Source organism: Arvicola amphibius, chromosome 10 (assembly GCF_903992535.2).
Source record: "Arvicola amphibius chromosome 10, mArvAmp1.2, whole genome shotgun sequence".
In the NCBI taxonomy this organism is placed as follows: domain Eukaryota; kingdom Metazoa; phylum Chordata; class Mammalia; order Rodentia; family Cricetidae; genus Arvicola; species Arvicola amphibius.
This window is the reverse complement of record NC_052056.1, coordinates 45,241,742-45,264,494: the sequence shown is the minus strand read 5'-3', so window position 1 is coordinate 45,264,494 and position 22,753 is coordinate 45,241,742. Positions and strand designations below refer to the sequence as shown.

The window sequence follows — 22,753 nt, the reverse complement described above, 5'->3', positions numbered from 1 at the left end:
TCAAAAGTAAAATCATATGTATTTGTGTATCTATGTTTATGTAAGTATAATGTGTTTATACATGCGTAAATGTGTAAAGTATTTTTCTAATTTCAATACATCAGCCCCATTTGTACTTTCTACAGTTTGGCTGGAAGGAATTGACTGCCAAAATCATGGTTTCTTGACAGACTGTCTACATTGTTCTCAGAGTTTAATGTGGAGCCTGAACTCCCACTGTCTTTCACACCCAGTCCTGATGTTAGATCGTGGGTTTGATGGGCAGAATATGGAAGGGAGCATGTCTGAATGCTGACCTTGGTTTTCATAGAGAACGTGTGTGTGTGTGTGTGTGTGTGTGTGTGTGAACTCCTAAAGCAAGCCTTTCAGCCAAATATGGATTAGACTGATGTAACACTTGGTATTTGAAAATATGAATTTCAGTTTTAAAAAGTATTTTTATGTGTGTTTAGATTTCTATTGCTTTAAAGAATATAACCTTTATGACCAAGGAGAAAACTGCTCGACTCATCCCAAATGCTATCCAGATCATCACAGAGGGCGAAAAGGTGAGGGACTTCTCTATCTTTGTCACATCAATAACAGAGAGAAGCGGTCTCACACTGATAAGCACCAGGAGTTAGGTCGTCCTTGAAGCTACAGTGTCTTGTGGAGGCACGGGATGTTCAATAACAGATTCTTGTATGTTTAAACCGTTACTATTTGTGAGGAGAAAGAGGGCAGTAGGGTGTTGGAAAGGACAATGGGAGGTGACTAAGACGAAAGATGATTATAATTATGTCACAATTAAATCCATTTCTTTGTGTACTAATTAAAATAAAGAAATCCAGAAGGACCCAGTAACAGTAGTAATCATTAAGTCACAAGTTGTGTGTGCAATACTGTCTGGAGATTGTAGAATGTATCCTCTACAAAGAATATCTATCAATAACTGTGCATGGTGGCCCATGCCCATAATCCTAGCACTCTGGGGACAGAGGCAGAAGGATCTCTGAGTTCAAGGCCAGCTGGTTTACAGAGTGAGTTCTAGGACAGCCAGGACTCCCAGAGAAACCCTGTCTTGACATTCCCCTCCCCTCAAAAAAGAACATATACCGAGAAGTTTAAGCTTAATGAATTGAAAAATCTGCCTGTGAAAACATTAATTACCAAATCATTGTATGAAATTTTCTTAGTTGCTCCAGCACAGAACTAGCTTTCTTCCTCCCTGCAGATAAGCACTCTGTGGTAGGCAGGTGGTCACTGGCTGGGCCAATGGAAGGGATGACCCATGGGAGGCTCCCTTCAAGGATGCTTCTTGCTGCACTTTCTCGTTGAAGTCAACTTTAAACCTGACTTTACAAAAGATAGCTAAATGCAGAAAAATATATAGGGCTGCAAACAGACTCAGGATTACAGGTGAAGAATTCTACTGCTTTCTCTAGCATCAGAAGCCTCGGAGTTTAACTTGAGTGTTTTGTGTGCAGAGAGCCAATATTTTTGGAGTATTTTTAACACTTGAAAAAATTTCAAAACTTAAAATTCCTATCAATAATATATACATCTGAAATCCACTTATATTCTTAGTTTATATGTGACTCAATTGAGAGGAATCATATTGCAAAGTTCAGAATAAAACATGTGCATCTTTCTATACACTTATTTAGATGAGTTTGAGAAAATTATGAAGAATATAAACAGCTGCCTAGTTTAGCTCACTTCCCTAGAAAATAAGAACAATGCTGTGTTTGAAAATTATATTTGTTATATTACTGTTATACGGCAGGGCTTATAAAGAAATATCATTTATGCAGCAATTATTTATTTTCTTAACATAAAGGTAAGTGACAGTAGTGTGGTCAGCAGTTGGCTTTGGTCAGCGGGACCCCACAGACCTTCATGACAGAGCTGTGATGCAGAAGCATAAGCCAAACAAACGCTGTCCTCCCCAAGCTGCTTTGGTCATGGCTCACAATAGAAAACCTAAGACATTAAGTGTATTGTGTTTATCAAATGTGTGTGTGTCCTCTAAATTTTCAGGGTGCTTAATTTGTCTCATTTTTCTTTGTAGTTTTTCTTTACATCTTTCGGTGCCAGAGACAGAAGTTACCTAAGCATATTTAGGTTGTGGCAGAATGTATTATTAGATAAGGTAAGTGTTCATTCCAGGGGCATGCTGTAAGCAGGCATGCTAGGGCTGCTGTGCACCTAAGAAGAACTTATGCAGAGCCTTTCTTATGTGCATGAATCTAATTCTGATGACAATTCAACAATTCAAATTCAAATTCTTTTTGTTTGTTTGTTTGTTTGTTTTTTCAAGACAGGGTTTCTCTGTGTTAACAGTGCTGCTTTCCTAGTTCTGTAGTCCAGGCTGGCCTCAACTCCAAGAGATCCTCCTGCCTCTGCCTCCCAAGTGCTGGGATAAAGGGTGTGTGCCACCACTGCGTGGCTAACAATTCAAATTCTTAAGCAAAAGATCTATAGTTATTTCTTAAATTAAAATAAATAATTGAAGAGTTGGGTATGGTGGCACATACCTTTAATTCCAGCACTCAGGTGACAGAGGCAGAAAGATCTCTGTGAGTTTGAGGCCAGCCTGGTCTGTAGATCAATTTCTAGGACAGCCAGAACTACATAGTGAGACTCTATCAAAAAAATCCTATCCCTCACCCAATAAAAAGAAAAGAAAGAAAGAAGAAAATTAAAAAAAAAAATAACTTAAGGGCTGAGCATTTGCCAACAAGCCTGATCACCTGAAATTTTTTTTAAAAAGTAATAAAAATGTAAATTAACAAGTTTTTATTAAAAAGGGTTTGTGGTGAGTGCATGAATATAAACATGTGGAGATGCACATGTGTGCAGAGGCCTGAGGGAAGTCTGATGTCTTCCTTGGCTACTTTCCATCTTACCGCTTTGAGACAGAGTCTCACGGCTCTAGAAGTTCACTGTTCTGGTTAGGCTGGCTGGCCGGCAAGCCCAGGAGCTGTCTGTCTCCATCTCCCAGGGCTGGAGTTGTGCAGACATTTCTGGCATTTTATGAGGGTGTTTGGGATTCAAGCTTTGGTTCTCACACTTGTCCAGCATGTATTTTTACCTGACTTCCCAGCCCCCTAGTTGTGGTTGTTCTGGTGGCTGACTCCAGAGCCTTCTGTATGTTCCACTGAGCTCCGTCCTCACTCCGTAGTTATGTTACTGTGCTAATTATAATCTCCATGATACTAAGAAAAAAGATAGTAAAAGAAACATTAATGATAACTAGAAATAAATACATATACAACACATAAGAAGCCAATATTAGAAACATAAAGGGACACACACGTTTAATAAACAAAATGCACTTAGTATCTTAGGGTTTCTAGGGCTGTGATAAAACACCATGACCAAAACAACTTGGGGAGGAACAGGCTTATTCAGCTGTGCTTCCACATCACAATTATAAAAGAAAGTTGGAACAGGAACTCAAGCGGGGCAGGAACCTGTGCAGAACCAATGCACAGGCCATGGAGGGGTGCTGCTTACTGGCTTGCTCCACCTGCTTTCTTGTACAACCCAGGACCACCAGCTCAGGGATGGCACCACCCACAATGGGCTGGGCACTCTCCCCATTGATCACTATATAAGAAAATGCCCTACTGGCTTGTCTACAGCTGGATCTTATGGAGACATTTTTTTCCATTGAGCTCCCTCCTCTCTGATAACTCTAGCTTGTGTTAAGTGGGCATAAAATTGGTCAGTATGCTTCCTAAAATGATCTTTGACTAGATATTACAGAAATCCTCATATAACTTCTTATGTGTTATATATGTATTTATTTTCTAGTTATCATTAACGTTTCTTTTACTATCTTTTTTCTTAGTATCATGGGGATTATAATTAGCACAGTAACATAACTACAGAATGAGGACGGAGCTCAGTGGGACATACAGGAGGCTCTGGAGTCAGCCACCAGACAACCACAACTAGGGGGCTGGGAGGTCAGCTCAGTAGGTAAAAATACATGCTGGACAAGTGTGAGAACCAAATAAATGCACCAGACAGTGCAATCAAGAGCCAAAGACTGATGGAATAAGAAATATACAGTCCGGCCATATTGTATTTGAGACAGAGTAGATTCAAAGAGCAAATATCCTGGAAGTGAAACAAGGAAATCATATTACATGCAAACGGAGAGCAGTGTTGGCAAGCCATTCCTGGCAAGGTCGTCTTCAAAACTGAAATGGACAGACAAGGAGTGTACTTGTATTGGTAGACAGGCCAAGTTATCTGGAATTCATTAAGTTATAAGTCCATAAGTACCTAGTAACAGAGCCCTAAGTATATAAAGAAAAACTGAACAGAATTGAAGGGAGGGATAAAGAATTTTGCAGTATAAGCTGAGTGAATACCCCCACTTTCAGTGATGGGAACAGCTGGACAGAGTTCCACAGTAAACAGAAGAACAACACTACAAGCTAATTAGGACCAAACGATACCTATGGAAGGTTTTATCCAACGACAACAGATAGACGTTTTTCTCAAGGGCATGTGGATATTCTCTAGAACAGACCATAATACTAGATTATAAAACAAGCCTGAATACAGTCAAAAGGATTAAAGTAATGTAAAATGTATTCTCTGATCACAGTGGGATGAAATTAGGAAGCAGAGGTTCACTAGAAAGTGAAAGCTAAATAGAACATTCCTAAAGAGCCACTGGGGAAAAGAAGAAGTCACAAGGGAAATTTAAAAAGTCCGTTCACAAGCTAAATGAAAACAAAATTACACTAAATCTCAAGGGGCACAGCTAAAGCAGCGTTTAGAGGGGAGATTATAATGTAAACACTTGTTATATATTTAAAAGGCTGATCTTGGATCAACACCTTACCTTTTGGATTTAGGAAATAAGAAAAAGAAGAGCAAATAAACTTCATATAGGCAGAATCAAAGAAATATAAACACTGCAGCAGAAATGCATGAAACAGAATATAAATGGGAATCATATAGAATGAAAAGTTTTCTTGGGAAAAATTAAAAATCAACAGACTTTACCAAGATCTATCAAGAGTAAAGGAGAGGAGATGAAAAGTGGTGTGTGGCTATGATTCTGAATCTGAGGAGGCTGGAGCAGGAGATTCCAGAGTTCAAGGCCAGCCTGGGATGTGTTATGAAGACCCTGTCTCAACAAACCAAAGAAAGAGAAAGAAAGCAAAACAAAACCAGTGCTAAGACTAGAGTGACTGAACTTACAAGTGAAACACCATTTAAAAATTTAACATTGTTTATTGTGCATGTGTCTGTTTATATGTGTGTGCTTATGCAGATGTGTGTATGTATGTATGTATGTATGTATGTGTGTGTATGTGTGAATGATGACTTCTGTGTTCTTTGTTCACATGTGTGGAGGACTACCATCTTTATATAGTACCTGAGTTTGTCAAACCTTTGTCTTTAGCACTAGACACGTAATGCCATGTCAAGTAGGCATTACCTTTTGGTTAATAATAATAAGGGTCATTTCTGCTCTGTAATGAGACAAGAAACAATGTTTAAACTTATATTTTAAATATTACCTAAAAGTGTCCTAACTAAAATCTTTTTAAAATGTTATTTTAAGCATATGGGTGTTTTGCCTGCACATATGTCTGTATACCACATGCATGCCCGGTGCCCTTGGAGGCTAGCAGAGGCCATCAGATGCCCTGGAACTGGAGTTACAGATGGGTGTGAGCTGCCATGTGGGTGCTGAGAATTGACCTGGGTCCTCTGCAAGAACAGCCAATCCTCTTAACTGCTGAGCCATTTCTCTAGCAAATATGTGGGTAGGTTTTCTTGATTAAGGATTGATTTGGGAAGTCCCAGCACATAGGGGACAGTGCCATCCCTGGACAGGTGGGTCCTTGGATGTGTAAGAAAGCATACTGAGCAGGCTAGTGGGAGCAAGCCAGTGAGCAGGGTTCCTATGGTCTCTGCTTCAGGTCCTGCTTCCAGGCTCCTCTGTTAAGTTTCTTCCCTGACAGACCTCAGGGACTGTAAGATGAAATCAACTCTTTCCTTCCCAAGTTGATTTGGTCATGTTCACATTATCACAATGATAGAAACCCTAACTTAAACATTGGAACTTGCTTTCAGTTTTTTATTTTTGTTTTTGGATCGATAAAAGGCACATTAGTTAGATTTTTTTTTCTTTTAATTGACATAGAGACATACTACATAGCTTTGTCTGGCTTGGAACTCACTATATAGAACAAGTTGGCCTAGAACTCACAGAGATCCTCCTACCTCTGCCTCCCAAGTACTGATAAAGGTGTGTGCCATGACACCTGGCTCTTGATTTTTTGATCTTGTGTGATATTCTACAAAACCAAAAAGTACTAAATAAAAATTTGTAAATTTTGATTACTTCTTGAATGAGAAAACTGTAAAAGCAAATTGATTTAGAAGAAAGATTTTGTTCTTTGTTTTTGCTTTGTCTTGTTTTGAGACAGGGTCTAATACATAACCTGGCTGTCCTGGAACACACTATGTAGACCAGACTGGCCTCAAACTCACAGATATACACCTGCCTCTGCCTCATGACTGCTGGGATTAAAGGCTTGCACCACCTTACCTGACATAGAATAACATTTTTATTTGACCAAGTTATGTTTTAAGCAGTAAGCTTTTGCATTTGTTTCATTTATTTTTCCGGTCAAATCTACAGAAGAGAGAAAGAGCTAGACCCGTACTTGTGCCTTTGAAAAAGAATGCCTGTAGAGCTGAGGTGTAGCTCAGTTAGTAGTTTCCGGGTATGCACAATATACTTGAGTCACTGTAATCCCAGCACTGGGGACATATATATGGGGGCATCAGAAGTTCGTGGTCCTCCTAAGCTACATAGGAAATTCTAGGTCAACCTAGAGTACATGAGATCTCATTGAAAGATGAAAAAATGTTTTTAATAGAACTATTTCTTTTTCCAACTCAAGACTTACTACACTACTTCTGAAAGGATGGTGTATTTCCAATATTAACTCATGACAAGCATCTTCAACGTCTAGATACATGTTTATCTGTCAATCCGCTTGCCTTTGAAGTGATTTATAGCATTTTGGTTTCTACAGCCTTTGCACTTATCCCTGCTTGGCACGTCTAAACAGCACACTGAGTTTCTGGGACTCAGGGGCCAGATGATGTGAAATAGTCCTTGCTTTCTCAGGCTTTTGTCAGGACTCATGCAGCTATAGCTCGGGATAAGGCCCAGGCTCTTCTCCACTCCGTTGTCAGCTCATTTGCCTGTTTAAACCATCCCATCTCCCTTACTGGAGCCAGCGAGTCAGTCCTATCTCGTGTGCTTTTTTGGTTTGATTTTTGAGACAAAAAGCTCATGTTGGCCTTGAACTTGTAATCTTCCTGCCTTTGCCTCCCAAATGCCACTATGCCCAGTTAATTTACATTTTTAATGGCTAAACACACACACACACACACACACACACACACACACACCCTACAAAAGAATAAGACTTCTTGATACTTGTCAGTCATGTGAAATTCTGAGTTCGGTGCCCATAAATAAAGTTTTATTGGAACGCAGCCATTCTCATTTGTTTATGTTTTCACATGACACTAGCAGAGTTGAGCATTTGCAAGAGAAACCATATGGCTCACCAAGCATACATTTACTATATGGCCCTTCCCAGACAGTTTGTCCAATTCTCAACAATACTACAGCCAAAGTTGTGTTTTTAAAATACATGCCTGAGACTGGCTTGTTTCTTGTTACTTTTTATTTTATTTTATTTTGTGACAATGGGGACTTATTTTAGCTTCTTGTTTAATAACTATTGCCCAAAAAATTACTGCATAATTTGGGCCCAGTCCACCTCTCCAGCTATGGCTCCAATGTTTCAATATCTTCTCTTAAATGCTCTGCTTTTTTTGAGTGTGCAATAGTCTTCAAACCTGCTCTGCCTGCAACTTGCACTCCCTAATTTCCTATCCCTTGTCCTGGGTCTCCTAAATAAATCTGAAGTAGTCTTCATCTTTCTTTCCATTTTGTGTTTCTCCTTTATAATACCTGCTGCAATTCCAACTCTTGGATTTCATTCTTCTTGCTTGGGCTGTAAATACCTAGAGGGCAAAGGCCATGCCTATCTTGTTCTCTGTCATGTACTCAGTGACAAAGCTCAGTGTTACCACACAGCTGGTGACATCAGTCTCCACTACTGCACACAGTCTCCACCTGTCAGGCATGACGTTTTGGTCAGAGTCAATAGCAACCGCGTGTCCTTCCTGTCTATAGCTTGCCAGCTTGGGTAGGAAGCTGGATGTGACATGTATCAGATGTTCAATAAACACAGTCTAAGTGCCTCAATTTATCAGAGTTGTAAGGATTTAGTGTCTAAATAAGAAGTATCCCTAATTTATAAAATATTACAATTCCTTTTGTTCAAGGGAAAAGCCAAAGGTGGGGAAAAATTGTTTCAGAACCCCTCAGGGTTCAGCGTAAATTAAGTATGTATTTAATTCATTTCCTCCCTTTTCTTGTTGTTTAATTTTGAGATGGCACTTTAATCTCAACATTTCTCCCTTCCCTTCCCTTCCTCCCAGTCCTTCCAAGAATCCTCCCCACTCTTCTCCATAGATGGCTTCATTATTAATCAGTTGTTACTGTATACATATATGTGTTTGCATATACTTAGAAGTCCCATATAAAACCTGTTGAGTCCGTAGAGAGTATTACTTGTATGTATGCTTTCAGGGTTGACCGTCTGGCACTGGGCGACCAATGTGTTCTTCCCTTGTTCTCCCCCTCTCAGCTTTACTCAGCCGCCTGTAGCTCTTTGTGTAGGAGGCCTGATAGGCTCCCCTTCTAGCAGTTCAGCATGGCCATGGGTGTCACACGTTTGGACTGTCGTGTTAGGGAAACTTTACTGGTATGGCTTCCTATATTATCAGCAGACACCCTCTCACAACAAATGCCCTGATCCTCTAATTCTTGCAATCTTTCTGTCCCCTCTTCCGCAATGTTCCCTGAGCCTTGGGTGAGAGTGTTTTGTAGATGTAGTCATTGGGACTGGGCTCCACAGCTTTGCATGTTGGTTGGTTGTGGTTTTCTGTAGTGGTTCCCATCTATGGCAAAGAGAAGCTTTCTTGATGAAGCGTGAAGACTACACTCACAGTTTCAGAGGCTTAGCCTATCATGGTCATGGCAGGGAACATGGCGGCACAGAGGAAGGCGCGGCCCTGGTGCTGAGAACTTTACATCCTTATCTACAGGCAGCAGCGAGTTTAGTTCATTTTTAAACTACAGGAAACTTATTTTAAAATAATGTATAAAGAAACTCTATTTAAATAATTGAATTAATAAACCAGGAGCACTTATGTGTGTAAGCATACACATATGGTTCTCAGTAATAACAAGGATTAAAAATCAAAAGGTTTTGTTGTTAAAACTCAGTTGAGTTTTTATATCTTTTATACTTTGTCATTGGATTTAGGATTACTACTGGTTAGGCCGGATTCACACATAATCAAGCCTTCTTTTGTACTGTCTTTCTCAGTGTCTGTGGGCTCCAGGATGCCAGCTCTCCTTAGAATTTAAGAGTGCTTGAGCTGGAGAAAGGTATCAGTGGATAAAATGCTTTGCTCCTGCTCTTTACTGAGTACCTGAGATTGGGTCCTCAGAGCTCACCGAAGGAGGACGCAGAAGTGTCTGTCCAGAACGCAGTAGTACCAGTCTGTGATCCTACAGTGTCAATCACAGTATAAGAGATGGAGACAGGGAATTCCTGGAAGCTCGCAGGCCAGATAGCCCAGCATACACAGCAAGCAACCAGAGACCTTGCCTCAACCAGAGTATAAGGCAAGGTTTCACACCTGAGATTGTCTTCAGACCTCTACACACATGCAGTAGTACATACACACACACACTCACACACACACAACTGAGCACACACATCACACACAAGAAGATAAAAAATTCAAAAGTGCACCCTGAGAGTGGAATTTTTTTTTCCAGACAAGTTTTCTCTGTGTAACAGTCCTAGTTCTGCAGAGGTGGTCATGTGGTGCTTGAGTTACTTTCATGGTAGTCTAAATCTTATAAATGCAGCACTTAAACCTGCCTTATTAAAAAACAGCAAAATTTCAATTTTAATTATATTTGCTACATGATATAGCCTAAAGGGTAAAAACGTACATGGTGGGTTGAATAAGTATGGCCCCCATAGACTCGTGCTTTAAATTCTTGTCCCTTAGGGAGTGGGGCTATTAGAGGGGGTGGCCTTGTTGGAAGACATGTGTCACTGTGGTGGTGGGCTTTGAGGTCTCATATACTCAACATATGCCCAGTGTAGCACATAGTGTCTACTTCTGCTGCCTGTGGCTCAACATGTAGAACTCTGAGCTCCTTCTCCAACACCATGTCTGTCTGCATGCCACCATTTCCCACCATGGTGATAGTTGACTAAACCTCGGAAACTGTAAGCCACCCCCAATTAAATGTTTTCCTTTGTAAGATTTGCCATAGTAACGGTGTCTCTTTACAGCAATAGAAACCCTAACTAAGACAATATGGATTCCTATATTGTTCCCCTTTTATTATTATTATTATATTGGTCTTTTTGGTTGGCAGAACTGCTCACCTATTTTCAGCTCAGTCATCCAAACCTGAACCTTGGACAAATCCTTGTTTCTTACATCTTCTTTGCCGGTCATGTCTACTGTCATCGAAGTCCTTACCCTTCGCCCACAGGGCTTCTAACACTCTAATCTGTCCTTGGGGTTGTGGAGCGGATTTTAAAAGTGTCTTTTGGGAGCACAGCTCAAACTCCATTTCTTTTCTGCACGAAGCCATGAGGCGATGCCTCACAGTGTGGTCGTGTGGCTTAGCCTGGCGCACTGAGATCTCCATGACCTGGCTACTCCTTCAGCCTCAGAGTACACACACTTTTGTCATAGTGACCCGAGTGCCAGGCGGCACCAAGGTCGGATGCTGGCATTCACCACACATTGCTAGTCACCTGCTCATCTTACTCCTCAGCAGTGATTGGCTCCTTTGTCTACTTCACCATGAGGAAGGATGTCAGTTTTTCTGGGTTTTTCTCTTCACTCTGTTATTTCCCTGAACCTCTTTGATGTCCACGCCTCTTCTACTTACCCATTGTATCCTGGGTTTCCTTAAGCATCCAACTTTTTTGGGGGTGGGGGTGGGGGTCTATTTTTCCTTTAAGCATACTAAATTTAGTTATGTTCTATTTACCAGTAAGTTTATTTTTCTCTAAGAAGTTTTGTAGTTAGTGGAAGAGGTACACGTATATCAGTTACAGATAAACTTTCTCACAGTTATTTAGTGAGCAGAGGAAGTATGTATACCTACAGTTTCAACCAGTGAGAACCTAGGACAACACACAAGTTTCACAGTGGAAGCTGGCTCCCAGTGTCCCTCCTTCACAGAAGGGAGTGGAATTATTTTATTTTTTAGATAGGATCTTTCTGTTAAGTAGCTCTGGCTGTCCTGGAGCTCACCATATTCTATGCAGAATGGGAGAGCTACCTGCTTCTGCTTCTCGAATGCTGGAATTAAAAGCGTGTACCACCACATCAGACTCACAGCAGTGAGTGGGTAGACTGCTTTAGCGCCATCCTGGTGAAGACTTCCGTGTTCTGAAAAGCTGCTCTCTGTAGTTCATCAAGCGACATTTGGCCTGTCTGTACACTTGACTAAATTAAGGGAGTGAATTGGTAGGAATTAGGGCAAGTCATGATTTTTTATTTCAAATATTTCTTCTTGGGAGAAATTTGAATTGGTAGATGAGACTCTGTCCTATTTATTATAGACCAGAACTCTGCCAGGAGATTATTCTGAATGAACTAAAGCCAGAAATATTTTCAGGGGAAGAATTGAGTAAGCAAGAGGTCACCTGAGACTGGTCAGTGACGAAAGACAGGCTCAGTGCTCCACCCGAATAGTACTTCCTGTCCCTCCCTGACGTTCCTCCTGTGGCTCAGGAGTGTAGGGTCTGTGCTAGTTGTCAAGGCAAGAGTCTGGTGGAAATACAGGTCAGAAAGTGATATAGGAACAGATATTAATGATTTTCTAGAGTTACATCGAAAAGTGTTGTCATGGGGAAGCTGAAGTTTTAGCATAGTTTTAGCATAGCTAATATCAAGTGGGACTAAAATAACATTGCAGTAGGTTTTTCCATCAGCGCACACCTGAGATCTTTTCATTTGCAGCTGGTTCTCCAGTCTGTGTGTCGGACAGGAGAAATTAGGAACTGTCCCTTTAATAAAACACTGTTTACCTAGCCTCTTCTAGTAGGCGTGGCTTAGGAACCTGTGGAGTGAGGTGTGACTTGAGCTGACATTCCGACCAGCTCCCAGGAAAGAGGGCTGGGGCTCGCAACCGGAAGCAACAGCCGAGGCTTCCCACTGTACTCAGCTGAACTTTTCCATGGCAAAGCGCCTCCTAACAGAATAGAAAATTGAAGTAGTGATTTTGCTTAGCTGTTATCAAATTTTTGAAGCTCCACCGTGGATAAAGATTTCACAGAATACTTAGAATACAAAGCTTTCTGGGCCAGAAATTGATCTGCTGACTCTGAGTCCTATCCGATTACTGCCTGGTTCATCTTTATTTTGCTCAAGTATCTGCAGGCTGAGCCCGGAGCCGAGTTTTTGCAGGTACGTGGTCAGCTTCCGTGTAACATTTAGGTCATTTTTTCCCCCTCAAGGTTCAGCTGCTAAACACTGAAAAAGTTGCGACTATGGGGCATGTTTGAACAGTGTGATTGTCAATAGCAACGCTTCCGTGACAGCTGGACAACCTTGCGAAAACAGACCTTTTTAACAAACCAGCAAATTACAACACCCTGAATTGAATGAATCTTGTTTTGTTTTCCATTAACCAATATGTATTTACATACATACATGATGGATCTAAATGTATGTCGAAGTTATCTTGCTAATTAACTCAAACAGCATTTTGTTCTTGGCATTTTACCTGCAAGTTGCGTTTCTTTGACAATTAGGAAGCCGCGTGTTCACCATCGATTTGTTGTATGCTTTAGTTTTTATCTTTAGAAATGTCTGTTATTTCAAAAAAAGTTTTGTGACAGGTTAATAATGGAACAGAGGTGTGCTGTCTTCTTTCGGTAATATGCTAACCACCCTTTTATGATGCTCTTTCAAAGATGGTGTCTTTGGAAACTTAGTTAATTTAAAGTATGAATTATTGCTATGGAGACAGAGTCCACCCATGAATCTCTGGGGTAGAAGTCAAGTTCCTTTAGGACCAAGGACAGTAGTTCCTTAACTGTCACTCATGGGCCTTTGTCTAAGTCTTCCCTGGATATTCTGCTTCAGACGACTCCATCCAGTAAAAAGATCATTCTAGTGAATAGTCAACATTTCACATGTTCCATTTTCTGGATGTGTCATTTCAGGTAGAGTTCGCCAAACTGAGATTCCCACTCTGGCTTGATATGATCAGCTCCAAACAAAGAGGCTCGTCCTTTGGTTGCTGTTGTCTCTTAGCTCGACTCCTTTACTGTAGTTATTGGATGAATATTTCTTGACATTTCGAAATGTAGATGATGACATCTGAATGGCTATAAAGTGTTCTCGTGGCCGACTGGTCACCTGGGCTCAGCAGGCAGCAGTTGAAAGCACAGTTTTCCTCTTAAGAGCCCGCTCCATGAAATGTAATGAAGTTCAGCCAGTGAAATGGGGATGGAGGCACAGCTGCGGGCAGGTGGGAAAGGGCCGGGAAGAGGGGAAGGAAGTGGTGTTGGCTGTAGGGACTCTCTCAAGGCTGCATTCAGGGCATTTATATATTTGACCCCGTTAAATATTTTTATAATCTGCCTCCTAGCTTTAAAATGTTTCTCCAAACAGCTGACAGAGGACTTTCTGGCTTTCTAACAGACCTTACTCCCCATCTTTTCTCAGTTCTCCTTCCCCACATCCATCTTTCCTTCCTCTTACCCAGAAGCCCCCTCTCCACTGTGGAGCATCATCTGGCCACGCTGATTCTCAGTAATATTTTCTTCCTTTTCTTTTCCCTATCCCATTGAGTCTACTAGTCCATTAGCACATGAATATATGTGTCTTATTTAATAGTATGCTATATCACTTCAAATATAAGTGCTTGATGCAGAGATTCTTTTATGCCCTTAGAATCTAGTATCATAGCACACATTTCATTCCCCATAAATAGCTGTGGAATGAATGAAAGATCTTGTTGACAGTTGCTTCAAGTAGCATGCTGGCTTTCTCTTGTCTTGCTTAATCATATAATTAACTGTAATACTTCTAGAATCCAGACTGTTAGTTACTAGAATATGATGTTTTTATTTTGCTATACAGCTTAGAGATTTTTATAATTGGTGACTAAGTTTTGTTTTGTTTTGTTTTTCTTGAGACGGGGGTTCTCTGTGTAGTTCCAGCTGCCCTGGAACTCACTCTGTAGATCAGGCTGGCCTCAAACTCACAGAGATCACCTGCCTCTGCCTCTGCTGGGATTAAAGGCATATGCCACCACTGCATGGCATGATTAAGAATTTTTTTTTAGTGTGTGTGTGTGTGGGGGGGTGATGTCCATGGAGTTCAGAAGGGAGGTCAGATCCTTTGGAGTGAGAATTACAGGTGTTTTTGAGCTACCTAATTCGGAGCGAGGGTCTGAACTTTGGTCCACTGACACAGCAGTCAGCACTCTGGTCCACGAGGCCGTCTTTGCTGTATTTGGTGATGTTAACTCTGAGGTGCCATATGTATGCAAGCTGGACTTTATTAAAAGTAAATTAGTACTCTGAAGATGGTTTTCTTGCATTTTCTATTTGGAGGAAATAAAATTTAGAGCTCAGTGGTGTATAGAGTTCTAAAAATGCTTAAAATATGCAGATACAATGGTGACTTAGAAGTTTTGATTCTGAGTTGACATCTAGAACTCTGTGTGGTGATCGTAGGTTGTGTGGATTTTAGATAAGTAATTGCCAGAAGTGATAAATAGCTTAACTTTTCTAAAAAGAACACTTTCAGCACTTTAGTTCACATGGGATTAAACTACTCTATTTTCCCACCATTTTCTAAGTGGCATGTGCCCTTTAGTTCTGACTGCTTTGGAGAATAGCTTGAGCCCAAGATCAGCCTGACAACACAGTTAAACCCCATCTCGGTGTTGTAAGGAGCTGCAGGCAGGTCTGTTTTTCATCCTGCCCGGCTCCTGGCCACCTGGCTAGCTTATGCCCCGAAATAACAACACACAAACTGTATTCATTTAAACACTGCCTGGCCCATTAGTTCCAGCCTCTTATTGTCTAATTCTCACATCTTGATTAACCCATTTCTAATAATCTGTGTAGCACCACGAGGGGGGAAGATTCTAGCCTGTATCCATCTCAGAGAGGAGAGTCATGGCGACTGTCTCAGCCATCTGCCTCACTTCCTTCTTCCTGTTCTGTCTACTCCACCCACCTATGTTCTAACCTATCAGGCCAAGCAGTTTCTTTATTAATTAACCAATGAAACAGCAGATAGATAGAAACACTCCTACATCATCTCGGGAGGAACATTGCTTATCTTTGTGTATCCATTTCTTGTATCAACTCTTTACTTACTAAATTTTTGCCTCCATGTAGGCCTGTGCACCACTTGTTTGCCTGAGATGGCCAGAAGGTTCCCTGGAACTGGAGTTGTAGATGGTTGTGAGCCACCACATGGGTGCTGGGAGTCAAACCCAGGTCTTCCAGCAGAGCAACCAGTGCCCTTGTCCATGGAGCCCTCTCTCCAGCTTTCCTCTAGCAACTCTCAGCAGATGGGCAGAATTAACTTTTCTTTTCTTTCTTTCTTTCTTTCTTTCTTTCTTTCTTTCTTTCTTTCTTTCTTTCTTTCTGTTTTGAAGACAAGGTTTATCTGTTTAACAGCCCTGGCTATCCTGAAACTCACTCTGTAGACCAGGCTGGCCTTGAACTCACAGAGATCTGCCTGTCTCTGCCTCCCAGAGTGCTGGGATTAAAGGTATGCCACTCCACTGCAATTAATTTTTCCTTTGCAGCACTGGGGATTGAGCTCAGAGACTTGTGGATGCTACGCAGTTCTGTATCACTAAGTTATATGCCCAACTCTCATTAACCTATTTTTATAGAAAACAGAAAATATGGGGACAAATAGGCCAAAAATTTACCACAGCCACACTTTGAATGTTCATGTCATCCTTACTTTGACCTTTGTGCTTTAAATTACTATTATGTTATCTGTTGTATTTTCCAATATCCATGCAATGTTTCTCTTATCTTAGAGCCTGACCAGACAGGAGTTCTGGCAACTGCTCCAGCAGAACTATGGCACAGAGTTGGGCTTAAATGCTGAAGAAATGGAAAACTTGTCATTATCAATAGAAGAAAATGTGCAGCCAAGGTACAGTGAGGTGACTTAAAATGTCAAGGTGCATTATGAACCATTAAAGTGGAATTATTTTAGGTTCTTCTAATTCTGAGTTTCTATTAATTTATCATTTGGTGCAGTGTGCCTTATTGGCAGAGTTAGGTTTAAGTTGGGAGAGAGGAGAATCATTTGTTATATTGGTGAGCAAAAGTAGACACGAAGGCATTTTGATGAAGCTGTGACTTTTAGGATTGACTTAATCTTAGAAATCTTTTTTATTAAGGATCTGGAGTAGGAGCTGGTGAGGTCTTGGAGCTTCCAGGAGACACTAGAGTAGTGTGAGGGATGGGATCGTTTCATGACTTCTCCTTGAGGACTTGCTAGCATGGTGACATGTGCTTGGCACTCAGTAAACATTGACCACATTAGTGGAAGGAGCTGACGGTGCCGTGGAGACAGAGCAGTGATAATGCAGGGGCCATGTGGTGCTACAGTGTGAGAAAGAAATTAGTAGGGAAAGATCATTTTGACATATATTCATTAAGAAGTGTGAACATTATATAAACTATACAAATAAAAAAGTGCCATATCCAATGTTAATTGAGACCATAGCAAAAAGATTTAAAAAAAATAGAAAAGAAAAACCCAAGGGTAATACATTAAAATTTCATAGCAAACATTCTACTTAGTGAGAGAAGCCGAGACTGAAAGACCAGTTCTTGATGCTTTGGTTCTGAGTCTAACTGTTAACGGCTGAGCCGTGTCTCCAGCCCTCCACATCTGATAATGTAGATGTGTTGAAAGTCTTAATACATGCATAAATGCTTTCCCTCCCTGGGCGGTCTTCTCTTCTGCTGCTAGAACCTGTATCGTCTCAACTTACATCAATTTTTTATAGTCTTTTTTCACATGATTGCACATGCATATTTTATTACTTTTCCATAAAGTTCATTTTTTCCCATTGCACTGATGTCATCATAAAGTTTACTAGTCTTGGGTGTTAAAACTGTGTCGAACCAGGCGGTGGTGGTGTACCACGCCTTTAACCCCAGCACTCGGGAGGCAGAGGCAGGCGGATCTCCAAGTTCGAGGCCAGCCTGGTCTACAAGAGCTAGATCCAGGACAGGCTCTAGAAACTACAGGGAAACCCTGTCTCGAAAAACCAAAAAAAAAAAAAAGAACTGTGTCGAAAATCAGCTTATTAATGCAGAGACCTTGGATTGTAGTCGATAGGATCTGGATTGTGGTTTGTAGCTGAGATATCTCAGGCAGATCTTTGGACATTTCTGATGCTCAGTTCAATCATCTATCAGTTAGAGTCAGTGGGTTTTCAGTCTCTATCAACTTGTGAACTTTGTAGTATCTGAATCAGGAAAGAATAAGAATTTTGAGCAGGTATTTCACACACATTTGAGGTCACCAGTAAAGCTGTGTTCTCTTCTCCTGGTTTCTGTTTTCCAGGAAAACATGTAGCAGGATCCTCATGCCCAGTTCCCTCTTGCTTGCTCTTCTTCTGAAAACAGCAAGTCTGTTTCAGGCCTTTATTTCCTCAGCTCTCCATATATTTTTTTAAGTCTCATTATTTTTTTCCCTATGTTCCTTTCCTTTCTCTTTTCTTACTTTCATCCTCCTTAGATTTTTGAGATTTCTATACTCACATGGAAGGTTATTTCAAGGATCCATATTTTTTTCTCTCAATGGTGTCCCCCCATTCTGCCTATCCAGGAGTGAGCTGGTAGCAGGTCTACTAACCATTGTTTGGGCAGAATTAAATAAGGCTTGTACTGGATAGTTTTATGTAAACTTGACACAAGCTAAAGTCATCTGAGAAGAGGTATCTTAGTTAGGGTTTCTATTGCTGTGAAGAGACACCATGACCACAGCAACTTTTATAAAGAAAAACATTTAATTAGGACTAGCTTGCAGTCTCAGAGATTAAAGTCCATTATCATCAAGGTTGGGAGCATGGCATCATGCAGGCAGATGTGGTGCTGGAGCAGCTGAGAGTACTACATCTTATAGGCAACAGGAAGTTGACTGATTGTCACACTGAAGGAAACTTGAGCAAAAGAGACCTCAAAGCCTGCCCCCACAGTGACATACTTCCTCCAAGACCACACCTCCTAATAATGGCACTCCCTTTGGGAACCAATTTTTTTTTTATGTCACCACATTCCACTTCCTGGCCCCTGAAAACTTATAGCCCTATTGTCAATGCAAACATGTATTCAGTTCAACTTCAAAAGTCTCCATAGTCTATAACAGTCTCAAACTTGTTTCAAGTTCAAAGTCCAAAGACTTTTCTGAGCTGCATGGCAACCTCTTAACTGTAATCCCCTGTAAAATCTCTTTTTTATTTTAAAAGAGATCGCATACTTCCAACATATAATACACAGGACATATATTACCATCCCAAAGTGTAGGGAAAGGAGCATAGTGAGGAAATCCTGGACCATAGCAAGACTAAAAAACCAGCCGGGCAAACTCCAAACTGCATCTCCATGTCTGATGTCAAAACACTCTTCAGATCCCCAACTCTGTTTAACTTTGTTGACTGTAACATACTTCTTTCTCTTGGGCTGGTTCCACTCCCTGTTATCATCTCTCCTCGCCAGGTATCCCACACCTCTGGCATCTCTAACATCTTGGGTTCTCTAAGGCAGTCCAGACTTCAATTTCAGACTTCACGCAATGGCCTTTGTAGGCCTCCATTCAGGGACACCCCTGACACATGCCTGGCCTCAGCATCTTTACTTAAATGCAAGGGCAAATTCCATAGTCCATTTCTTCTATCCTTAATTCCAAAGCCAAAGCTGTCAAGTTCTACTGCTTACTGGGACTGGAGCATGGCCCCACGTTAAATTACATCTTCACTAGTTTTTTGTCCTTTTCTGCCTAAGCTTGGCTGTCCCAAAACTTGCTCTCTAGACCAGGCTGGCTTCAAACTCGGAGATCTGCCAATCTCTGCCTTCTCAGTGCTAGGATTAAAGGTATGTCCTCCAATACCCAGTCTTAAACTTTTCTTGAGATCTTTTTTACAAAGTTGGAAATTTTAGGTGGGTGGGATCTTGCCCTGAGGTGACTACTGCCTTTATTCCATTTCTTAATCTATTTAACTCTTTGAACACAGAATTTAGGTCTATTATACCTCCTGGTACTCTTTTTATCCCCAAAATTTTTATTACAAATCTTTATTAGTATTAACACTAGTAACCACAAAACAGAATCTATATTCTTCCTTTGCCAATGGAATTAATTCAAAATTCTTTACTTTAGCCTCAGGCAGACTTTTTGGACAAGGGCAGAAACAGCCACTTTCTTCACCAAAATATCACAAGAATGATCTCGAGGCAACATACTAAAATTCTTCTCCTCGGGGGCTGGAGAGATGGCTCAGTGGTTAAGAGCATTGCTGGCTCTTCCAAAGGTCCTGAGTTCAATTCCTGGCAACCACATGGTGGCTCACAACCATCTGTAATGAGGTCTGGTGCACTCTTCTGGCCTGTAGACATATACACAGACAGAATATTATATACATAATAAATAAATAAATAAATAAATAAATAAATATTCTTCTCCTCTGAAACCTCTTGAGTGAGCCACTCATAGTTCAAACTACTCTGAGAACTACTGTTTTCCATGTTCCTACTAGTATAGCCCATTAAATAGCGCTTAAAGCATTCCACTGCTTGATGCTGTGGAATAATCCTTCTGTACGTTGTGAATATCTATTACTCTTATTGGTTAATAAAGAACTGATGGGCTAGGAGTCAAGCACAAAGTATAGGCAGGACAGCCAAACAGAATGCTGGCAGGAGAAAGGGTAGAATGTGAAGTTGCCAGGAGACACAGGGGAAGCAAGACATGCTAGAGGACAGGTAAAGCCACGATCCACGTGATAGCACATATACTAATAGAAATGGGTTAATTTAAGTTGTAAGAGCTAGTTAGTAATATGTCTGAGCTATTGACTGATAATTTGTAATTAACATAAGCCTCTGTGTAGTTACTTGGAATTGGCAGCTGGGAAAGAAAATTCAACCTACACCAAAGTACAAGTTCCTCCAAACAAATACATGGTCAGGCCTATCACAGCAGTACCCCAGTCAAACTGGTACCAACTTCTGTCTTAGTTAGGGATTTTATTGCTGTGAAGAGACACTATGACTACGACATCTCTTATTTAAAAAAATAAAATAAAATAAAACAACAACCAAAACCATTTAATTGATGCGACTTGCTTACAGGTTCAGAGGTTCAGTCCATTTTCATCATGACAGGAAGCATGGCAGCATCAGGCAGATGTGGTGCAGGGGCAGCTGAGAGTTCTACATCTTACAGAAATAAGAAGTTGACTGTCACACTGAGGAAAACTTGAGCAAAAGAGACCTCAAAGCCTGCCCCCACAGTGACACACTTCCTCCAACAAGGCCCCTATTCCTAAAAGTGCCACTTCCTGTGGGGACCATTTTCTTTCAAACCACCACAGGAGGGAACCATAAGATAGTGCTGTAGGCAAGCTTATAGGGTATTTTCTTAATAGTGATTGATGGTGGAGGGCCCAGTGACATTGTGACCAGTACCATCCATGGATTGGTGGTACTAGGTTCTAGAAGAAAGCAGTGTGAACCACATATGGAGCCATGTGGAGTAAGCCAGTAAGCAGCACCCCTCCATGGGCTCAGTATCAGCTCCTGCCTCCAGGTTCCTGCCCCTTTTTGAGTTCCTATTTGGACTTCCTTCGGTGATAAACTATAATGTAGAAGTGTAAGCCTAATAAACCCTTGCCAAGTTGCTTTGGTCGTAAAGTTTTATCACAACAATAAAAATCCTAACTAGAACAGGAATGCCATACCTTTCCGTTTTTAAAATTTATCTCTTGGGATGACATTGCATCAGACTGATACTTTTATTTAACTCTGTGTGTACATAATAATTATTACATGGGAATGGTATTTGATGGTAGATTACAGGAAGTTAGATTCATTATGTTCCTTATATATACTAGCTGACCGTGAAAGAACAAAAGCAGCTCTTAGAACATTTGCTGTAGTCTTGGCTCTACAACCCTTGGGAAGCTGCACTTTACAACTTATTCCTGGGGTTAAGTAGCCTTGTCCGTAACAATGGGGGCATTCAGCAGCCAGTAGCCTGAGGAGCACCCCATAGTACCCTTAGGGATGTCAACTCAGGTCAAGCTGGATCCTCAACACAGAAAAGAATTTTAGGACAAACCAGAGTAAAAACAAGTTTATTAAGTAGATAAGATGATAGGAACTAGTACTTTCTTAGATTTAAGCATGGGAGTGGAGGAGGGGCAAAAAGACCTACCTTTTAGGAAAATAGAACACATCTAAAACATAGGGATGGGGCTTCTCAAGAGAGCCATGCTTAGTTTTCTTTACAGTGGCTATGCGTATTCATGGTGCTGCCATTTAAAAAGTTTTAGTGTTTAAAGGGTATAGTTCATTACAAAGCTTAAACATGAACAAAGTTTAAAAGTGAAGTTTTTGAGATATTTTACTTAATTTTCTTTTGGAATAGTATAGTATGACTTTATGTTTGTATTGTTTATATTTGGGAATGAGAGGAATCAGCCCAGTTAACTCTCGGGCCATAAACATTCTCATCCTCACTACCGTAGATGGGTTTGTTTGAGCATCCTTGTTTGAGATGTCTTTAGAACTATACTGTCTTTGCAGGGAGTGTTTTTGTTGGTATTTTGAGACAGGATTTGTGTAGCCCTGGCTGTCCTGGAATTCAGCAGTTCTGTTGACCAGACTGACCCTAAATTCATAGAGATCCTTCTTCCTCTGCCCCCTGAGCACTGGAATTAAAGGTGTGTGCCACCACACCTGGCTCTTTGCCAGTAGTTTTGATTTTGTCATTTGTATTGAAGTTTCCTGACTCTCAGCTGCAAGGAAATGCAAACTAGATCTCAGAGGGAGGGACCCATTTCCCTTCCCACATTCCTTCATTTTTTCCCCCTGACTGAAGGGCATTCTATTCAACTGTGAGCAGCTTCTGCCTCCTAGAGGGCCTGGCTACCTCCACAGAGACTCCCTCAGAAGCAAGACTTGTAAGACTGTCTTCGGGTACCAAAACCATCTTTTTTCCTAAGCCTTTGAAGCTCTGGTTTTACAACTTGACCTTAAACAAACACATGCTACTGACCAGCTAGGCTGGGGCTACTTGTACTTCATTATACTTTTAGTGGTTTCTGAATTGTATGAATTTACATAGGAGCATTTGTTTTATTTTCAAGAATAAAGTCAGCTGGTGTCTCTAAGAGGATGGCTTGTCATAACTGGAGCTGGTTACAGCGTAACAACCTATTCTTTGTTGAGTTGATTTAGGCCAGCCAGGACCTCAGGGAGAAGCACCAAGGCCTGTGTGGCTGGACATGACCTTCTGCTTCTGTAATGCTGTGTTT

The 22,753-nt window shown here is 40.9% G+C and overlaps 1 protein-coding gene across 3 annotated transcripts in view; it reads left to right on the top strand.

Annotated features, from left to right (window-relative positions):
- The window catches only part of Gramd1c (GRAM domain containing 1C), an 84,959-nt gene that overhangs the window by 33,160 nt on the left and 29,046 nt on the right, over positions 1–22,753 (top strand). For 2 of the 3 annotated variants that reach the window (XM_038345920.2, XM_038345921.2), the window contains exons 5-7: positions 453–548; positions 2,051–2,131; positions 16,235–16,353. In XM_038345920.2, coding sequence (XP_038201848.1) covers positions 453–548; positions 2,051–2,131; positions 16,235–16,353 — 296 coding nt within the window. Of the gene's footprint in view, positions 1–452; positions 549–2,050; positions 2,132–12,288; positions 12,622–16,234; positions 16,354–22,753 lie in introns of those variants that run through there. The other variant, XM_038345922.2, reaches the window with a different exon arrangement.